The 20,104-nt window shown below is 42.1% G+C and overlaps 1 protein-coding gene across 1 annotated transcript in view; it reads right to left on the reverse strand.

The window, feature by feature from the left end:
• Positions 1–20,104, reverse strand: part of frem3 (Fras1 related extracellular matrix 3) — a 32,544-nt gene that overhangs the window by 4,536 nt on the left and 7,904 nt on the right. The window contains exons 3-19 of the mRNA XM_034231296.1: positions 11,427–11,573; positions 10,514–10,744; positions 10,274–10,399; positions 9,426–9,677; positions 6,078–6,227; positions 5,787–5,996; positions 5,422–5,619; positions 5,171–5,335; positions 4,397–4,579; positions 4,168–4,298; positions 3,609–3,767; positions 2,908–3,211; positions 2,455–2,586; positions 2,033–2,364; positions 1,201–1,393; positions 1,010–1,114; positions 37–164 (exon numbers count right to left, since the gene is read on the reverse strand). Of these exons, the coding sequence (XP_034087187.1) occupies positions 37–164; positions 1,010–1,114; positions 1,201–1,393; positions 2,033–2,364; positions 2,455–2,586; positions 2,908–3,211; positions 3,609–3,767; positions 4,168–4,298; positions 4,397–4,579; positions 5,171–5,335; positions 5,422–5,619; positions 5,787–5,996; positions 6,078–6,227; positions 9,426–9,677; positions 10,274–10,399; positions 10,514–10,744; positions 11,427–11,573 (3,146 nt within the window). The remainder of the gene's footprint in view (positions 1–36; positions 165–1,009; positions 1,115–1,200; positions 1,394–2,032; positions 2,365–2,454; positions 2,587–2,907; positions 3,212–3,608; positions 3,768–4,167; positions 4,299–4,396; positions 4,580–5,170; positions 5,336–5,421; positions 5,620–5,786; positions 5,997–6,077; positions 6,228–9,425; positions 9,678–10,273; positions 10,400–10,513; positions 10,745–11,426; positions 11,574–20,104) is intronic.

Below are 20,104 nucleotides of genomic sequence, written 5' to 3' on the forward strand. Positions count from 1 at the left end.
ATGCAGCTGGCAAGCCTTTACTGCAGATCCACTCACAGCAAAGTCTGAGACGAAGCTCCACTGCTGTATGGGCTGGTTGTAGGTGGGCTCCGTCCTGACCAGAGCCAGAGTGAAGGTCAGCCCGGGGTGGTCCACACACATCACCATGGAGGACATGCTGGTCCCTGAAAACACACATGTAGACAGCTGGGTTTGGGTTTTTCTTCTTAAGCAAGAACTGTTTACATCTGAATGTGTTCATGTTATAGTAGTAGTGTTATTATTGTTGTTACTTGTATTAATTACTTTTAATTAATTCATGTAATATGTAAATTATTATTGTTTTCAATTATTCATTTATTTGTGTTAATTTATTAATTATTTTTTATATTTGTATCTAATCCATTTTGTTTATTTTTTATATTTTTATTTAATTAATTTGATATATTTCTGATAATTGTATTTTATCCATTTGATTTATTTTTGTATATTATAAAATATAATATATATTTTTTAATATTATAAAATATAATATTTTATTTTTTATTGAGTGTTCTTTTTGTGTCTTGTATCGTTATGCGGTTTTATTTTGTTAACTTTACAATGAAAGCATTTAAATCAGCAAAAACAGTCATAAATCATTCAAGCTGCATTTCATCAAACCAACTAGTAACAGTGTCTACTTTTTATTTATTTAAAGAGTGACCTTCTACATAGTTCGTAACACTTGCTTCCTAACTGTAAACGCTGAAGGGTCATTTTGACATTTGCTGGAATGACCCCTAGCACTTTCACACAGGAAGGACCCCCAATGTGGAACTCCAGGAATAGAGAGGAAGTCGACCACAAGGTAATCCAAGAGGAGGTCGCTGTATAGAATGACCCCTTGCATAGGTGTAGGCTGTGTGTGTGTGTGTGTGTGTGTGTGTGTGTGTGTGTGTGTGTGTGTGTGTGTGTGTGTGTGTGTGTGTGTGTGTGTGTGTGTGTGTGTGTGTGTGTGTGTGTGTGTGTGTGGGCACCACCGTCTTACCTGGATGAGACATAACAAACTGTCCCCTGAAGCGGGCCTCCGTCTTGAAGTTGACCACCAGACGGCCCTCCTCATTTATACGCATGCTGGTTGGGTACATGGCCCCTATGAGAAGAGAGAACAAAGTTTAACAGTGCTTCACAAATGGACTGTCAGCGCCAGCAGGAGGCAGCGTTGCTCTGAAAACATACCTTGAAGCTCAGCCTCCGGTGGGCTGCCGATGCCGTCCTGCCACAGAATGGCTGTGTCGTACACAAAGGTCAGTTTGAGCTCTGACTGCAGGTCAAAGTGCTGCCACCCCCCCACTGCCACCGGAGAGTGGAAGACGTAGGACACGAACAGAGGAACACGCAGCGTGACGTAGGACTGGACCAGGTTCAGCACCTAAATAAGACATAAATCAGGCATTGTCAAGTTATGTAAGATGCATAGTTTAGTTGTTGATGTATATTGGATGTGAAGTAGTATCTCTGTGTACATTTGAACGCCTGTTAACAAAAAGTGCCACAGAAAAATGTATCTGCACATTTTCATAAAATATGCATCTTTACAGGAATGACAGAGACTAGCTGTGAGACAACTGTAGCTGGCGTGGATCGATGTATAAAGCAAAGTTTGAGACCAAGCCCTGTTCATTCCCAGCAAAGTGGCGACTTAACTTAGTTCTGTGTGCTAGCTAGCTTGCTAACTGTCAGTGACTGTTTGCTAGCAAGCTATATAGCTCAATTGCTAAAGAAAAAGGAGGTTCAAACAATTCCTTAAAATAAATGTGTGTACTATCACATAACTGTCTGCAACTATTCCTCTTTTTAGGAGCTGTGTCCATCAGAGAAGTTAAAATAGAAGTTGGTGGTGGAACAATGCAAAGCTAATAAGCTACAATAGTTAAAAAAAATCCGAGGGGAAGTTAGTTCCCAAGTGAACTTTGCTTTAAAGAATTTGCTGATATTTACTGTGACCCAGAGAGTGTCTCCACTGATTGATAAATGCTGTTTATTTGTTGTCAATTTATGTGTGTCCTACCTGTCCATCGGTGCCTACGGAGCCTCCACAGTCGTTCAGCAGCTCTGACATGTCGTAGTAGCTGGTGAACTCCCAGAGGCAGGCCTCCAGGTTCAGGTTCTTGTAGAAGCGCAGAGAGTTGGCTGAGCGCATGGCCGGGTTGTACTGGTAGGGGGAAGTCTCGCCAATGATTTCAGGGTTCTTTGTGGCATCGGTGATGAACCCGTAGCCTGTTTGGATCTCATTGAAGTCGAGCAAGTTGGAGCAGCGATGGTTGCCAACGCGCGTGCCGTCTGGGCTCAGGGTGAGCTCGAAGTTGGACAGAGGTCTGGTGGAGATCACAGGTAACATGCCTGTTGAGAGTGAAGAGCGTGGTAAGTCTTGGTCTAGATTAGCTTACTAACCATTTAAGACCATATATGCAACAAATGTTTGCTGCTCACCATCCATGTGAGGCATGTTGATGGTCAGTTTAATGAGGTTGGGGAAGTCCGGGTCATCTGGACCGGTGTAGCGGATCTTAGCAGAGAAAGGTTCGGCTCCAACAGTGCCCGCGACACGAGGCTGACACATACCTGCAAAGAGTCAGAAGTCAGCTAAACATATAGCAGTTAAATCAGCAGGCCTAATAACTTTCAATTGTCATTTTAAGACCGTTTTACGCCACTTATATAATCATCTTATAATAGCATTATAATGCAAGTACACCCTTTAAGAGAGAAATGAACTTTAATTCTTAAGAATATTCAGACGTGGGAATTCTTCCTTAAAATATCATTTGGATACAATGGGTAATAACTAGGTGGGCAAAAAACACTTGTGGTCATGTCGATATATTGTACGATAAGAGTATAACATAATGATGTTGACAAGCCTCCCCATCATGCTTCACTCACCCTCCTCCTTGCTGACCACAGCGATGGGGCTGGACATCTCCAGGCCGGCGTCTCCGTTGGCGTTGAAGGCTCTCGCTGCACACTGAACCCGTGAGCCGCTCTGGAAGTAGATGGAATCCAGAGTGATGGACTTGGTGTTGGTGAAGAACGTGTTGGTGTCCACCTCCCCCATGGGGCTGGTCACTCCATCAGAGCCGGTGGGGGCGCTGACCAGCCAGCGGTACTGAGTGAGCGTGTCGTTGATGTTCTCCACAGAGCAGATGGAGCCGGTTTTGTCGAAATCGTGGTACTTAGGGTTGCAAGCCTGCAAGGGATGACAAGACAGATTTCAATTAAAGAAATGTGGGGATATATGTGACTCTAAAAAGCTATAGAAGGAAAAGCAGACAATATGACTTATAGAGCAGAATTTAGACGAGGCAATTCAAAGCAAGTGCTCTACAGCGGCACAAGAAAACATTGCATTCAAAGCCAGTAAAAACAAAAAGAGAGAACAAGTCCAAAAACTGTTCAAAATGACAGTAAAATTGCATATATTTTTGTTAACAAAATAAAAGCAAAGGCAGGCAAATAGATGAATGACAAATGATGTAATGTATTGGAATGGCACTGTAAAAAGACCTCAGGTATTTACAGTGCTTGTTGCAAAGGTGGAGATAAAAGAAACAAAAGCTGCTTTACATCAGAAGCGCTACACTTACCGTCACACACACAACAGGGTATCCATTGGCCGGGTTGGGTCTTTCTTTGGTTTTAACCGTGTCATCGTACATGAGTAGGGAAACCACCAGCGGCACGGCAGGGAAGGTAACATCTGCCACACTGTCCATCTCCTCAATGTACACAATGGCCTTGTTCATCTGGCAAGAAGAAGAGAAGCATGTTGAGAAACTGAATCCATCTAATTTAAATTCATCATTCCTCCAACAGATTTCTTCCTCAAACTTTGTTACCTAACATATTTGAGTTTGTCACGTGAGTGGTACATGTCTGATGTATGGGTTGTATGTCGACGTTCTGTTTATAGGTTTGTCTACTGTTTGGCTCTGCCGGGACATTCCTCTCAGCATCTCATTCCAGAGGGAGAAGCTTTTTATAAGACTCCGTGGTTCAGGCGTGCTGACAGCAATGCCAGCTGCTGCCTGGCTATTTTCAATACAGGCTGACCTGACATGGGGCGCATGCTCACGTTTGTACATATGCAGCACTGTACGTGTGCACATAACAGTTGCAGCAATGTGTATGTTGCGTTTGTGTCACCTGTACTTCAGCCACCATGTTGTCATCAGGCTTCATGTGCACAATGAAGGCCTCTCTCATCTCTCTCTGACCGTCAAACAGGATCTCGATCTCCACGAAGTGTTCCGTCTCACCGGCCTTGAACTCAACATCTTAGACACAGAGATAGTGAAGAGAGCAATGATTATAAACACAAATACCTACAAACAAGCTACTGCGGCACTTTTTAGCCACTACACCATGTTCTCACCCTCTGACAGCGGGTTGTAGTCCTCTCCGGATGTTGCAGAGCCGTCTTTGGTGTGCACTCTCACCAGTGAGACCTTTGATGTGTCTCCGACGCGCAGGATGGGAATCTTCACGATCGCCAGGTCACCTTTGACCTGAGGTTCACGCACACTGTACTTGATCTCAGAAAAGCGGATTATGGGCCCTAGACAGGAAGAACATTCAAAATGAGCCAAAACATCAAAGACATGTTTTTTCTCTCAAATGTACAGAGTAGAATGTAAGAATACTCAAAACATTATAAAATAAACGTTGACAACACCGTCTTTTCAATGCAAAATAAATGAAAGCAGAAACACTACGTTCAGCTTTTCTGTCCGTTTTTGTTTGGTTGTGTTTTATTTAGTTATTTATGGCATTTTTATGCGTACAAGGTTGTATGTAAGTGTATGACTGTATTTGTCATATGTGAATGTACTAGTAGGAATGTGCGATTAAGTGTGCATAAAGATAAATATATATTTTTTATGATGTAAATCACATATAATAATAATAGATTTAATTTGTTAGCGCTTTTACAGGTGCTCAAAGATGCTTTACAGATATAGTGAAGAGAAAACAAAAGGAAGGAACAACAAATAAATATATAGTTAAAGTTAAATGTAGATTAAATATAGATATATTTTGTCTTTAATGTATATTCTGCTTATATTCAGCCTGCTTGGAGCATGAATGCTAGTAAACAGTCATTAAAATATATTTGATGTTTATATTTCATATATTTTAGAGTACGTACTGTCCTTGGTGTCTGTGACTGACACCAGTGCCTCCTTCTGCTCCCCCACAGCGGCTCCATACGGAGACTTGCTCTTTGGATTTCCTAGGACCAATCTGAACTCCTCGTCGTCTTCATGGGTGGAGTCGTCCATCAGGCTGACCACGCACGGCTTCTCAGTTTCACCTGGGGAAAGAGTGGTCATCACACTCAGTTAAGTGCTGCAGGATGTAACGATACAGAAAGATTTAGATGCAGAGGGGAGGTCTCACCTGGCAGGAAAGTGATGATTGATGCGTCAGTGTTGGATCTCTCACTGTAGTCCATCATGACCTGAGCCGAGCCTTGGCGAGTGTAACAGCGCACTGTGGAGGCGAGGCTGATGTCTCCACTGCGGTACACGATGGCTGTTACCTCCCCATCGGCCTCATCCACCTTGTAGCTTCCCTCCTTAAACTGAACCTTCGGCACTGTAAAGACAAATATCAACTTGTTACAAAACAGTTTCCCTGCGTTTAGGTGAAGTTACTGAACTCAAATTTGCACTAAGTATTAGGTTTTTCTGTGACACTTTGTCAACCTTAATCCCCCTTGCACTACGTTACTGTAGTTTTGGAACACTATATTGGAAACTCACCGTCAGTGACTGTATCGTTGATGGTGATGATGGTGTTGCTCGGTTCTCCCAGAACAGCATTCATGGGCATCCGTAACACAAGGTCAAAGGTCTCCGGCCCCTCCAGCTCCGGCTGACCCAGATCATCCAGGATGGTCACTCTGAACGTCTGCATCGTCACTCCAGGAGCAAAGTCAAGGTTTCGACTAATGCCAACGTAATCCAGTCCAGCTGCATATTAGAGAGGAAACCATGAACTAACACTGTCCTGCAAAATCATGACTAAACAGTGTTTCTTACAGCCGATTGTACCTTCTGCAGAGACAGGCTCACTCTTCCTGGAGCGGACGGTGACTGTAGCCGTCTTGGAGAGGTCTGTTCCCGTCCTCCAGACCTTCACCTCAACGTAGCCTGAACTCTCTTCCACAACATACTCAGGTTCCCCGAAATACAGTGAAGGCTCTGTGGGGTTTGGGAATAAAACCAAAGTACAGGGGTTGAATGACATGGTGCCCTTTAAAAAAAAAAAAACTCATCAACTTTAAACAGGAATACAGTGTATAGAGGAATTTGAGTTGGTTATCAAGCGTGGTAAATCCAGAAAAAAAATCATATGTCTACGAACATGACATTTTGTCATAATCCGGATATTGTCTTTTCATCAGTTCTGCTGTTTTTCGTCTCTTGTCAGACAGACATAGCAACCTAAGCTTTTAATCGAGCCTTGTCCACGGACAAATTGGCATGAATAGCTGAGCAAACTCCCTAATTTTTGACTCAGCACAGGAAGAGAGCTTTCATCCCTCTTATCCTATCCTCTCCCAACCTTCCTCCCCATTTATCTAAATCCGGACAGCTCTGTCTGAACTCAACGCCAAAGGGCCGGGGATACACCTGATGAAATAGGCGTGTGCTTGTGTGTGCACAGGAGTGAGGGGATGTTCCCAGTGTCTGATGATAGAGCAGCTGATAAGCAGTGTGCTGAGGGTTTGGCAGAGACAGAGAGACAACCGTCCACTTTGCACAGGCAGAGGGCAAGAATTCAGAGCCCTGGACACATTGTCAATTCATCTCTCCTCACTTCTGTATAAGGATATAAAGAGTGTTTTCAGCACTCTGTCAGCCAGTGCTCTTAGAGATCCTCTGATAGAGACGCCTTTAGCTTTCCTTCAACTAAGGAAGAAAGGGTACACACAGAGTGATTGTGGGAGTTTCTGTGGGAAATGGATTAATGCCAATTTAAAATAAGGCTTTATAAATGGTTTGCAAGTAGTAAGTAAGAAACGAATAGCTTTGAAAATGCTTAGTGTATTTTCTAGTCCACAGGCGTAATGGCTCAGTTGTTGTTGTTGTTGTTGTTGTTGCTGCTACAGCCTTATATTGTCTAATAGGATGACCAGTAACTTATTGTGGCTGATGTTAGCTAATAAGATATTGCTGGGTAACTGACATTACTGAGTCATGTAACTGACATTATGGAGCTTATTTATCCTTTATCTCGTACTGTAAATGTCACTGTGTCTACTGTTCAGCAACATTTGCTTTCACCCTGAAGTATTTATGGCCCATAGCCTTGTTAAGGCTGATCAAATAACACAATAACAACAAAAAAGCACATATATTGCAGATTTCATGGCATAGGAGGATTCACAAATGCATTGAAAGTTATATGTAGCAATGAATTTGTGTGGGATATGGTAAAGTTGTATAACCATAGGTTGAAACACCTCAGTTTTCCCAATCACTTTATTTGTTCTCAGTTATTGTTGCTTTTAACAAATTGGCAGGTCTTTTTCAGAAGTTGAGAGACGACTGATGCTGGATGGTTTTCTGGCACACTCTTAATGCCTCTCAGCCTCCATGACAGCTATTTAGTAGCAGGGAGGATGAGAAAGGGGGTTGTATGGAGGAATGAGTGCCAACATGGCAACCTTAAATATCAGTGGGAGGAAGAGCCAGACAAATACAGTAACAATGGAGGCTCTGTGTTGGCCAGAGTCCAAACCACAAGTTTACTCAGACAGGCAGATGGTTTTACACACGCACAAACACACACTCTCAACCAGATTTATGATGGGGTGTTACTTCAGGACCCACCAAGAAGTTAAACCACAATAGAGGAGTCTTCTCACATGTCTGGGAATGCCCGCTGATTATTTATACATAAAGTTCAATTGTACTCCTGTGCCAAATTGGTTGTGAGGGATGCTTGCTCCAGCAGCACGTCTGTCACTACAACAAGCAAATCCAGGAAATTAGCCTCGAAGAAATGCTGGAGAAACGGGACGAAGACTCGCAAAAGGAAGACAAGATGTACCTCAAGGATTTTAAGTATTTTGTGTAGACAATTTGTCAAATTTGTTAGGACATTTCTTTGACGGATCAAATGAAACCTATGACACATTTGTAATTTATAGCTTTAAAAACGGCATTCCTTCTCAGTCCTGTCTTTAACAGGAACACGCAATGCAGTCCAGAGTAAAAACATGCCAGTCATTTGGATTCTCTTCACAATAGTCCCTGTCTCCACCACCTGCCTTTTGGTTCCCGCAGACAAAGGGATGCCCTCTGTTTCCCCTGAGCTCCCCTGAATGCCAACGACGACTGGGGGTCGCTGGAGGAGCAGAGTGAGGTTTAAAGTCCTTTTATCTGTCAGACATACTGTGGTGTAGCATAACATCAACTGAAGCCGCCATTCTCCCTCTCAACACCTGCCTATTGTTATCTTGTTACCGACACTCAGACAGACAGAGACAAATAAGGAGGATAAATGAAGCGGAGTGTGTAAACAAATCCGTTAGATCCCGGCACAGGAAGAGTAATGGACCCGAAAATACAGTAAAGCCAATAAGGCATGTACAGTATCCCGGGGTTTTGTTTTGGCGACTGTGGTTTTTGTGCCGCCTGTGCACTTTTGATGGATTAATGGTGTGCTGATACCAAAATGGCAAAATACAACATCAAAGGCACAAGCTGAGCAACAGGATCACCCGCAGCTGCCGCGATGATGTCAGGCGCACTGTAACCACGGCACATGCTTCTTGCTTGACCTTTAGGCAAGCTTCACTCCCTTTGAATGGTGCACCATGAAAGCAATGTGTTTCAGGCTCCATGCTAGACAGCTTTTTAGTAGATATTTTTCAGTGTGTGCTTTTGTTGATTTGTGTGTATCAGTTTCAGAATTGCAATACATCTGTTTTCTTTTGCAGCAAACAAGTATGTTTCTGCTGTTGTATTAAGCTTTGATTCAGGAGACATCCAGACTGTAACAATAATATTCACTATCCTGGCCTGGTCCAGCATTTTGATATCCGACTTTTTAGCAAATGCTCAGAACTGAGATACTTCTGTGACTTTTAAATCTATCGATGAAAATGTATGAAATCATGTGTAGGTTTGCTGTTAGTGGTTTGAAAAGGACCTGGAGGACTTTATGAAAAGCTGAAAAGACATATTTAAATGAGCAATAAATGTATCTGTTTCAATCTGTAATTATTTCATTAGGTCACTGCTTTTATCTCTAACCATCCATCTGTAGTTTCCTTGTATCTTTCCGCCTTTCCATCAATGTCCTAAACTGACCATTGACACACTTAAAATTGAATGCAAAATAGGGTTTTTTACAACAGGACAAGTGCATTCAACTCCAACTTCACTCACCGTCATCGCTGTCTGCTAGGATGGTGATCTTGGCAGAGGGGAAGTTGGCGCCCAGCTGGCCGCCCATGGGCATGCTAAGGCTGACGTTGAAGCTCTCTTCCTCCTCATACAGGGAGTCATCGATGATGATGATGCGACACATTTTCTCCCGCTCATCTTTGTCAAAACGCAGCACACTGGTGTGGTCCTCGGCACGGGTGATATAGTCAGAGTAAGACAGCACCATGCTGGGTATGGTGCCTGTGGCCGTGGCTGAGGAATTATGGGAACAGAGAGAGGACATAAAGGGTTAAACTTCAGTGGAAATGTTGGGTTACTGGCAGTATGAAGTCATGTCATGTCATGTTACAAAAGAAAATCATACAAAATGGACGTGTGGAGCGCCTTAGTAGTTGAGTGATTACATGATATTACATGTATAACCACAAGGTCCCTTTTTGATTCCCGCCTTAGGATGTTGCATATCAAACCCATTCCCCCCTATTTCTAGACAATTTCTGTCTGTGTCAAGTGGAAATATGCCAAAAAATTACTTAGAAAATTATTTGAAAAACATACAATACACTACAAAGTAGGTTCACATGTACTATGTTAAAGGCATCTTTTTAATAATTGAAAGTCTGATTTTTTTAATGTTTTTTAAATGAATTAAAACCTTATTAATCCTCAAAGGCAATTTGATTTTGGGCAGTTAACATCAGAAAGGAAGGAGACGTATGTAAAGACAGACAAAGCCAAAATGTTGTACTTATTTTGTATACATCATTGGCATTGAGCTATTTTGCGTAAATACTCAAATGAAAACCTTTTCATTTGAAATACAATAATTACAAACGGGTTTCTCTCACCTTGCTGAGTGAAACAAACAACCATGAGTTCCTGGCTGGCGTCTCCTGAGCGCCTCACCGGCACTAACAGCTCTCCAACATCCTCCTCAATCCTGTACTCTGCTTGAGGAATGTAGACGGTGGATTCTGTTTTGAAAGAGACATACAGGTGATGAGAAACTGAGCATAACAATGAAATGAAAAAGACTGCGTTTATGACGGTGAGGCTTTGTTCACATAAGTGAATTTTTAGATTCTTACCATCTCCGGGATCCACGATCTCGACTGTTGTGAGGTCGGGGAACTCGAGCACCGCCATGACCGGATCTGACAGCTGGATCTCGAACGTCTCTGAAGTCTCAAACTCCTGATCTGTGAAGATCTTCACCTTCCAGGTCGCCGTGGTCTGACCGGGGTTGAACTGGACCTGTTTCTGAGATTTTCCTCGGAAATCTTTGTCCTTCTCAGCTGTTCCATCCTTTGTTGCAATACCTGAGGGAGAGGGATGTGCAGGTTTTGATCTCTAATTGGAAATACTGTAGATTCAATTGATGAATAAAAGGACCAAAAACCACAGAAGTCCCTACATTTATTTTGGTTTCAACACATTTCTTGGGTTGAAAATATCTGCATAATCTTTTAGTTATGTGTGCGTTTGTAACTTCATACTTGACCTTTACCAGGAAAGGTTATATGTGCTCTCAATCAGACCTCTTGCAGACAAGAGAGGAAATGTAACACCAGTCAAACAACGACACAAAGGATTTTCACCTTTGGGACACAGCATTGTTCTGAGTGTTGTGTTGATTTGGTGTTTCTGTGTAGGGATATACTGAGGATTTCCTGTAGCTTAACAAGGATCTACAGAGATTTTAAATAAGAGGGTAGGACAGATGTTTTATGGCAGGGCTGTTCCTTCAACTGTTAAAGGGGCCATAATTATTCGTTAAATTGTCAGTTTAATAAGGGCATGTTGTGTAGTGACATTTCTTTATATCTGTTTATTGCGACTGAAATGTTACAGAAATGTGGATTCTTAGGGGCGAACAAGAAACAGAAAATGCTGTTACTTCGGAGAAACTCTCTGACCTCAGTCATGAAAGATATAGAATATATATAGATCTAGTTATTAGTCATTTAATTTTAAAATATAAAGACTCAAGTCAACACTTACTGACGAAGGAGGTTTCTCCCAGGTAGCCTCTGCGTTTGAGCGTCACTTCCAGGAATTTGGAGTCCTCATCCACTAAATAGTATTCCTTCTCCACAGAGATCCAGGACCAGTTGAGTCTGAACGGCTGAGGCTTTAGTTTGTTTCCACCTAAAGACAGAAAAAATATATATACTTAGTACAAAAGACCTAATTGGCAGCGCAGTACAATGAGGAAACAATCTATTTTGTTCATATTAGAATTCACTGAGGCATATATAATGCAATCTGCTCTGGGCTCAAGGATAAAAAGGAATCAAAGCATTTCATTTTGGAAGGGGAAACGTGATATCTTAATACCAGGACTTCCCTAAACCTCATGGGCCTTCAGAGGAGTTGCCTTACTTTTTATTTCCTCTGATGCACATCCACCTCTACTTAACACTTTCCATTCATTCAATCCTAAAATGGACTGTACCAACGCAGACATAGACGGTCAGCTTGTGGAAAAATGGTGTCATAGTCTGATTTCTTTAATGAGCAGCCTCTTGTAAATCTGTGTCGCTCCATCAAGTCCACGCTCTGTCGCTCTCCCTCTTGAACAAGGTGAAGGAGTTTTTTGCTCCATTACCAACCTTAAATATATACTTCTGGTTACACTAACATGATTTAATCACAGCTTGATAAATTCTGCAGCATATCCAGGACATATAGAATCATTTGACCCCTTCACTTTCTACTCATTTTAGCTGTTAAAGAAGCCATGCTCATAAAACACACATCTGATCAAAGCTCCGAGAGTCACCTGCCACTGATCCACATCTTTAATCCATACTATCTCATGACTCATGTAATCCCTCAAACTGTCAGCTCAGCTTTGGGCACTGACTCAAAACTGACTGCTTCACAGATATTTAAGATCGTGGGTTCCGCTACATAATCTGAATGTTTTTTTAAGAGCAGCGGCGAAAGTCCCTATCGTGTCTTATCCTTCTGTGAGAAGAGCCTAGTGACCTGTGCCTTTTGATGTGAAATGGGTCAAGCTCAGTGGGTTCTTTGGATCAGGGGGTCAGAGAGGGCGTTCTCTCTTTAGTTTTGCACGACTGGTCACACCGGCAGCGGCCCTGCTGACCTCACTCTGCTAAAGAGCCTGAGAGGATTGAGGGGACTTCATTGGGTCTGAAGACACTTTTAACACAATGGACAGACAATATTACATTTTAAAAGACTAAAAGTATTTTATTCTGTACAATAAGTCCAAGAAATTAGAAAACGCAGAAGTGAATAGATCATTGTTCCTGAATAAGAAGTAAACAGAGAATAATAATTAAACATAGAACAATTGCAAGGACCCTCAGACTGTCCACACCAGCATTGAGCCCAGTTTTGCCTCACTGAAGAAGAAAGAGGCTGCACTTGTTATGCTATGTGACTGGGGACAATGAAAAATCAGGGGAGCTGATAGTGGGGTATCCAGTACGAGAAGGGGGCCACTTCCTCAAACCCACATGTCAGTGCTGACGCCAAACCAGACCGAGTCACAACAGGGGCAAACCGCTCTCAGAGAGATATGTTCAGATGAAACTGATATCCAGTGGATTTTCTGGGACAATGACAGCACTCAATCCCAACTTTATTTCCATGAATAGAATAAAGATGGCTGTAAATCCAGATAATCGCTGTACCTTTTATATTATAATCTACCTTCTTCCACAAATAGACACATGCATGAATGCATGAAGCCCACGCCTGGTTGGACTCATGGCGGGCGAAGGCTACCCTCGATCGGGCTCCATGCTCAGGTTTCCAACAGTCACGGCTAAAAATACAGGAAACATGCATCATATCTGATTTTGCTCACCCTAGATTCTTTAGGTGTTATATGGTATGTGCGTGAAATGAAATATGTAAAAATACAGTATTGCTTTGTGTGTTCTGTGCAGATAACTATACAATAACTGTGTGTGTGTATGATGTCCTGATTGATAAGACCCAATCTGCACTGCTTCACATGTCATGGAGAACCAAAAGGGAATCCAATCCTCATCTCCATAAGAAAACTCCTTGGCACAGTCTGATGCAAGTCTTTGACAAACTTTAATTATCAGACTGTTTCTGTGTCAGAGAAAGTGTGTCCTGGCAGACAGCCCTGTGTGAAGCTGATATGAAAAGAAGCTTAGCCAGTGGCTATCATCGAGGATTATCAAATGAACACGGCAGACAAAAGGCTGTCTCTCTTTTGGCATTAAGCCCTCAGGTAGCTTTAGGTGTCTGCGTTGCTATGAGGAGTAAAACAATGGAGTTTTTATGAATGTGACAAGACCACAGTGTTGCATTGTTAGACTACATTATCCTGAATAGCAGACACCTGTAGTGCAGACATAACGATGGATTGTAGGAGATTCAGGATACTGAAGCATGTGTCATAGATGAAAAAATGCATCTATTTTGTAATCCTTTACCTCAATTTTAATAAGTCGCATATATTGTCAAAAATATATAAACACTACAACAGTAAGCCTGACCTGTGATTGAACCAAAAACGAAATAATAGCCGTGACCGATGACTAAAAGAGTCTAGAAGCACATGTGTATTGTGACATATGTCAAATAGTGTAAAGGTATTGCAACAGTTTTTCACATTTAGCTGCCATTATCTCATCTTCTCATCCATTGTCTGACAAACTGCTATTTCCAAGGTTAACAAGAACCCTTTAATCTCAAATAAAATGTCCTTTCTTCAAAAAAAGGCAAATAACCTCCCATATTGAAAAGATTAGAACAACACATGGTATCCCAAATGTCTGAAACCAGTGAATAAGTACCAATCTGCCATTTTCCTTAAACTCAGTGGATCTATAATGTGTGGTCAACAGGTGCTGTGTTCCTGCTGTACAAGCAGCACAGGTGTTTACTTTTGTCCAGAATAACTACTGTCAGTGTTGTTCAAATTGCCAGTTTTTGTTTTTTTGGTTCCTTCCAAATGATTTGAATGTTTCTCATTCACTGTTCACTCAGTCACACAACTCCTAACATAAACTTAGTCAGAGAAACCAGTTTCTGGCTAAAGCAAAGATCTTGCTGTGTCTCTGTCTTTGTCCGTCTATCTGTCTCTCTCACTTCCTTCCCGCCAGACTCCCTCTAATGGGGGGCAGAGTGACAGCTGCACTCCACAAACCTCCTCCCTCCCATGTTCCCCTTCCTCCCTGTGTCTGCTTTGTTCGCCGAGGGGAGGACAGCGAAGAGGGACAGCAGGCCGCAGACTGGGTGGGCCCGATCCACCAGCATGGCCTGCCTCCCTGCCTGCCTCCACATTGTTCACACCAGTGTAAAAGAGAGGAATCTCCCTTTCTACGACTTCTTTTGTAAATGCTGTGAGACACTGAGACTCGAGCTGGCATGAGTCTCAAGAAAATCAAGAGATAATCAAGACACCACAGTTCCCAGCAGGATTTTCCTTTAAGGTAACAACCAGAGTGGAAATGGTTTCAATTTGCTCAAAATAGACTAGTTAAAGACCTGTGAAAAATAGCTGCAAACATGAAAGTCAAAATAGATTTTAGCCATGATTGATGGTCCACTTTATAGCGGTCTTTATGACACATACTATATAAGACTGGCCATCAAATCCAATACATACAGTATCTGCCTGGCTCAGCTCACATTTCCATTAGCTTTTCAAACTGACAATCAACATCATTTCTGCTGGGATGTAAAGTTTTATAGATCGCACATGTTTCTAAGTATCTCTGTTTGCAGCTAAAAAAAAATTAGCTTCAGTTTGATTGATGCTAATCACTGTCAAGGGCAGGGGCTGAATATTAAAGAAGTATGTTAATGTTTTTCTGTTTTAGGACCTGAGTGAGAGCAACTGGATCCTCTCCAAACGTTGACTTATTTTAGTGCAGTAAATCACAGTGACCTACTACAAAGTGACACATTTAGGTATTTGCAGTGCAGTATTTAACTAGAGGAAGCAAAAAGAGGGCTCTTCATACAATTTTGAGTAGCCAATATCCTGCCTCAGCAAGAACACTTCAAAACATACACAGGACATTATAGCCTGAAGTTGTTCCCGCTCCAGCGTCCTTTGACAGCACATTCTGCAACAGCTCATATTTACACAGCAGTGCGGCCTGCACCATACATAGATGCAGTGGGGTAGTGGGTCAGGCCGGAGATATCATTGGAGAGGAAGGTCAATATGAGGCTTTGACGCTCAACAGCATGATGCAAGGAAGAGCAACCATCTAAGAATATCCTTATCAAGTGACAAGCATCACCATTATTACATTTCCTCATTAATCATCCTGTTGATATAAATACAGAAAGGTTTCAGTTAGCTATGTTCGGTATTTAAATGTCAATGGGTTTTTTAAGCATGGTCGATTAAATCATGGAGGTCTCGAACGTTGATAGAAACAGAAAATGTTTACCTCTTTTTATTGTTTGACATCTTAATAAGTGAAGGAGGAGATTTTTTAAATAGTGAAAGCTATAACTTCCTCTCTGCGTTCCAAAGAATTCATGTAAGGAATGCCGCATGGTTGGATGTATTAATAACTCTTATCATTCCTTCCAGACAGCGGCATCATGTGCTGTCAATCGACACATTACAGAGTCTCGATCAGTGCTTCAGTTCAGGGTAGTGAAGTTATCTCTACAGGATGTTACAAATCATAACTTGACAGGCACTGAGATCCACATCTTTGACCCTTGCTTGCCAAATACTTGATATAGTTACACAGTTGCTTACAACATTTCAAAGAAATCTAATAAAAATAACAAATGTTGTACTGGGAATCGGTCTCTTTTGACTCATTGGGGTAGAAAGATGTAATAAAAGCACATATAAACAAAAAGGCTACGTGCTTTCACAAACATTACCTAATCTTGTACAATATACAACAATGTCAATTCAGTTAGCCTTCTTTAAAGTAATATTTAGTTGGAAACAAAATAGAAAAATACTTGACATTGGCATAGCATTGCTTTGAGCAAAATGCTCGCTAGCATGCTCCCATAGATAATGCTAACATGCTTATCTTAGCAGCTGTAAGGTTTACCATGTTCACCATCTTAGTTTAGCGTGATAGCATGCTAACATTTGCTGATTGCATTACATCTAATGCCATTGGAAATATCTTTAGGTTTGTTAGTATTGGGTCATAATAGTGAAGTTAGCTTTTGGACCTAGGAATTGCAATATATAGAAAGTTAAACTATGACCAGAGAAGTAACAATTAATCACTGGACATTATTGTCATTAGTAATTTTATGACAAAGTTATTGATTCAACAAAATCTACCAAAGTGATGGACCAACAGACAATCATACAGAGTGACTTTGCCTCCTCAAGAGCCATGTCGCTAGCATGTTTAAAAAGCAAAGGACAAGGAAAGGAGTGCGAGTAACTCAAGGACAGCTTGGCTAGGGGCACCAACAGCTTTGCCATATGAGAGCAGATAAGAATAACCGCTTTAGCCATAGATCATAACTGCCCACCCTTCAGCCCTCCAACCAACATAAATCAAGGCTGAAGAAAATGGACAAAAAGTGGAAGAAAGACAGAGAACGAGGTGATAACATGTCTCATTGAAAGGGATATGGGGAAAACCTGAGAAGAAAGAAATGGAGATGAGGTCAAAAGATGAACACACCAATGAAAGAGGACAGTAATACCATGAAGGGGTCTCATACGAGGGGAAGGACGGGAGAGTGACATCAGAGGGGGTTGTGGCGGGGGGGGGGGGGGGCTGAGAGGCTGTCGGCTTCTAGTCACAGGGGGCCCCAACTGTGGCACCATTAGCCAGTAAATCTCCTGGTGACTGTTGACATGGGTGACATGTACGATCCCAAAACATAGTTAGGAAGTAAGGGTGTAACAAGTCAGTCAGCACGCAATCCGACTGTACAATAGAGCACACCCACAGTAATAAGGAAAATTCACCAACGATAAGATAAAAATATATACAACAGTTCGAGCTCCTATTCATTATCTTTTCCTTTCTGGGTTTTATTTTTTTTCTCTTGGGAAGTGCCCCTTCAAGGCAGGCACCTCCACAGTGGAAGTCTGCAGGTTATCGAGCTATCTGGGATTGGGTTGGATTTCTGCGGAGCTAGGAGTGGGGTGACAGAGGGCTTTGAAAGGGGATCCCCTTGGAGCCTTCCCTCTCACGTACACACCTGTCTGCCCGGGATACCACTCCACTTCCAGGCCTTGCTCTGTCTGTGGCCCTGGAGTCTGGAGTCTCCAAGGAAGTGCATTCCTCTCCGGGGTCTCAATGATCACATAACACTCAACCCACTGGGGTCTATGAACCCTATTCCAAAGCTGGAGGACTTTTTTTTGCTATTGGAAAAAGCAAAGAGGCAGCGTCAATTTATCTGTATGTTGTTCTGTTATCTCTTTGTTCTCATCTGTTAATCAGTTGAGTTTTATTAGCACCGCTATGAAATCTGATGCTATCCTGCGGCTTAAATTGGCAAGAAGAGGCAGTGTTTCTGAAGACCAGAACACTCCAAAGACTAATGATCCGACATCAATTTATTGCCCTAGTTCTAAGACTTAGAAATGAACAGAATCCTAAAGAAGTCTCAACAAGTCTGACCGTAAATAAGAGTTTCTTCTCTTGGCCTCTGGCTAAACTCATGCCTTTTGGACAAGGATATATGTGAACTGTGTATCCACTTGTAAAAACAAGTATATATTGCCTCTATGTCTAACACTTAGAATGGATGAAGAGCACATGTGTCAAACTCAAGGCCCGGGGGCCAAATCAGCCCGCAGGATAATTTCTAATTACTATTAGATCTGGCCCGCCAGTATATTGCACGCACACCTTCACTCAACCCTGAGGGTTTCCTCATCTCAGAGCCTGAGCCCAAACATTGATGAACTTGCACCCGAGATGAGATGCCAAGTATCTGCTTGAACTAGCATCACAGCAGCAAACTGAGTTTCAATGTTTCCTTCTGCACTTTCTCTCACGACAACAGGGCATGTTTGGTTTCTTCTTTGAGGGAAATTGTTTTTTTTGAAGCTGTGGTTGGCCTGTGGAAAAATGTAATCATAAGAAATGACTCTGCAGATAGAGCCATAAGAAATGAATGCAACTGATTATTTAATGTTTCATGTTGTTTTTATAGGCAATAACTTAAGCTTTGTTAGTTCCAGGTTTAATATGTGCAATAAGTTCATTTCAATACGTTCTGCAATAAACATTGAACCAGTCCGGCCCTTGACTAGTACCGATGTTTTTATTTTGGCCCACTGTGTATTTGAGTTTGACACCCCTGATGTAGAGAGTTTCTGACCTGGTCATATATGCAGGTTATTGCTTTCCCAATAGATATTCCCAATAGACAGAAAGAATGAATCAAGTTGAACAGATACACGCTTTACAACATCAGGACGATGACCCAGAAAGCGACGCAGGTTCTGGTCCAGGCTCTCATCATCTCACGCCTAGACTACTGCAACTCCCTCCTGGCTGGTCTACCTGCATGTGCCATCCGACCTCTGCAGCTCACCCAGAATGCAGCGGCTCGCCTGGTCTTCAACCTTCCTAAATGTTCCCACACCACTCCGCTCCTCCGCTCCCTTCACTGGCTTCCGGTAACTGCTAGAATCCACTTCAAGACAATGGTACTTGCGTACCATGCTGCGAATGGATCTGGCCCTTCCTACATCCAGGACATGGTTAAACCGTACACCCCAGCACGTGCACTCCGCTCTGCATCAGCCAACCAGCTCGCTGCACCCGCACTGCGAGGGGGACCCAAGTTCCCATCAGCAAAAACACGTGGGTTTGCTATCCTGGCTCCAAAATGGTGGAATGAGCTCCCCATTGAAATCAGGACAGCAGATAGCTTACACATCTTCCAGGGCAGACTGAAAACTCATCTCTTTCGACTCCACTTCGAGCGATAGAACTATTAACAAAGAATTGCTAACAAAGCACTTATATACTAATAAAGGACTGGCTTATCTAAAACCAGTTGAGTAGCACTTGAAATGTTTTGCTCTATGAAACCTGATGTACTTATATGATTCTGTTTTCTTCAAGTTTGTATCTTGTTGGTCGAACGCACTTATTGTAAGTCGCTTTGGATAAAAGCGTCAGCTAAATGCAATGCAATGTAATGTATTGTAACTACAGTTTGTGTTCGAGGTCATTGCCGAAGGACAATACAGTGAAATTTGATATCTTACTGTTTTGTGAAAATGTAAAGTTTAGTAAAGTTATGCAGCTTTTTAAGACATTATATAAAATCTGTCAAACGAAGACAAAAGATAATCTTCTAAAGATGGAAGCCAAACTTAAATAAAAAAAACTCCTGTTCAGCCAATTCATCAATCATCAGCAGCAAAAGCTGTCTCATTCTATAAAGAATTAAAATGTCCAGTGCACATTTGGGGTGTACTGTGTGTTTGACTTAATTGACTTATCGTGTCATACACAGCCCACAAATCTGTTAGCAAATGTCCCATCCCTCATTGGTTTACTAATTGTTTTTTCTGCTTCTGTCACATGACTCATTTATCCTCCTCAGACACATTTTCAGCAAACAGCTGATAAGCCAAAAAGCCTGCTGATGCATTCAGACGTGATGAGAGCTACCTACACTAACTTTCCCTGCAGAGTCTGGAATTTAACCGCTGACCAGCACGTCTCCTGGCGTGAAACTGAATGTCCACC

The sequence above is a fragment of the Gymnodraco acuticeps genome, unplaced genomic scaffold (assembly GCF_902827175.1).
Source record: "Gymnodraco acuticeps unplaced genomic scaffold, fGymAcu1.1, whole genome shotgun sequence".
NCBI lineage: Eukaryota > Metazoa > Chordata > Actinopteri > Perciformes > Bathydraconidae > Gymnodraco > Gymnodraco acuticeps.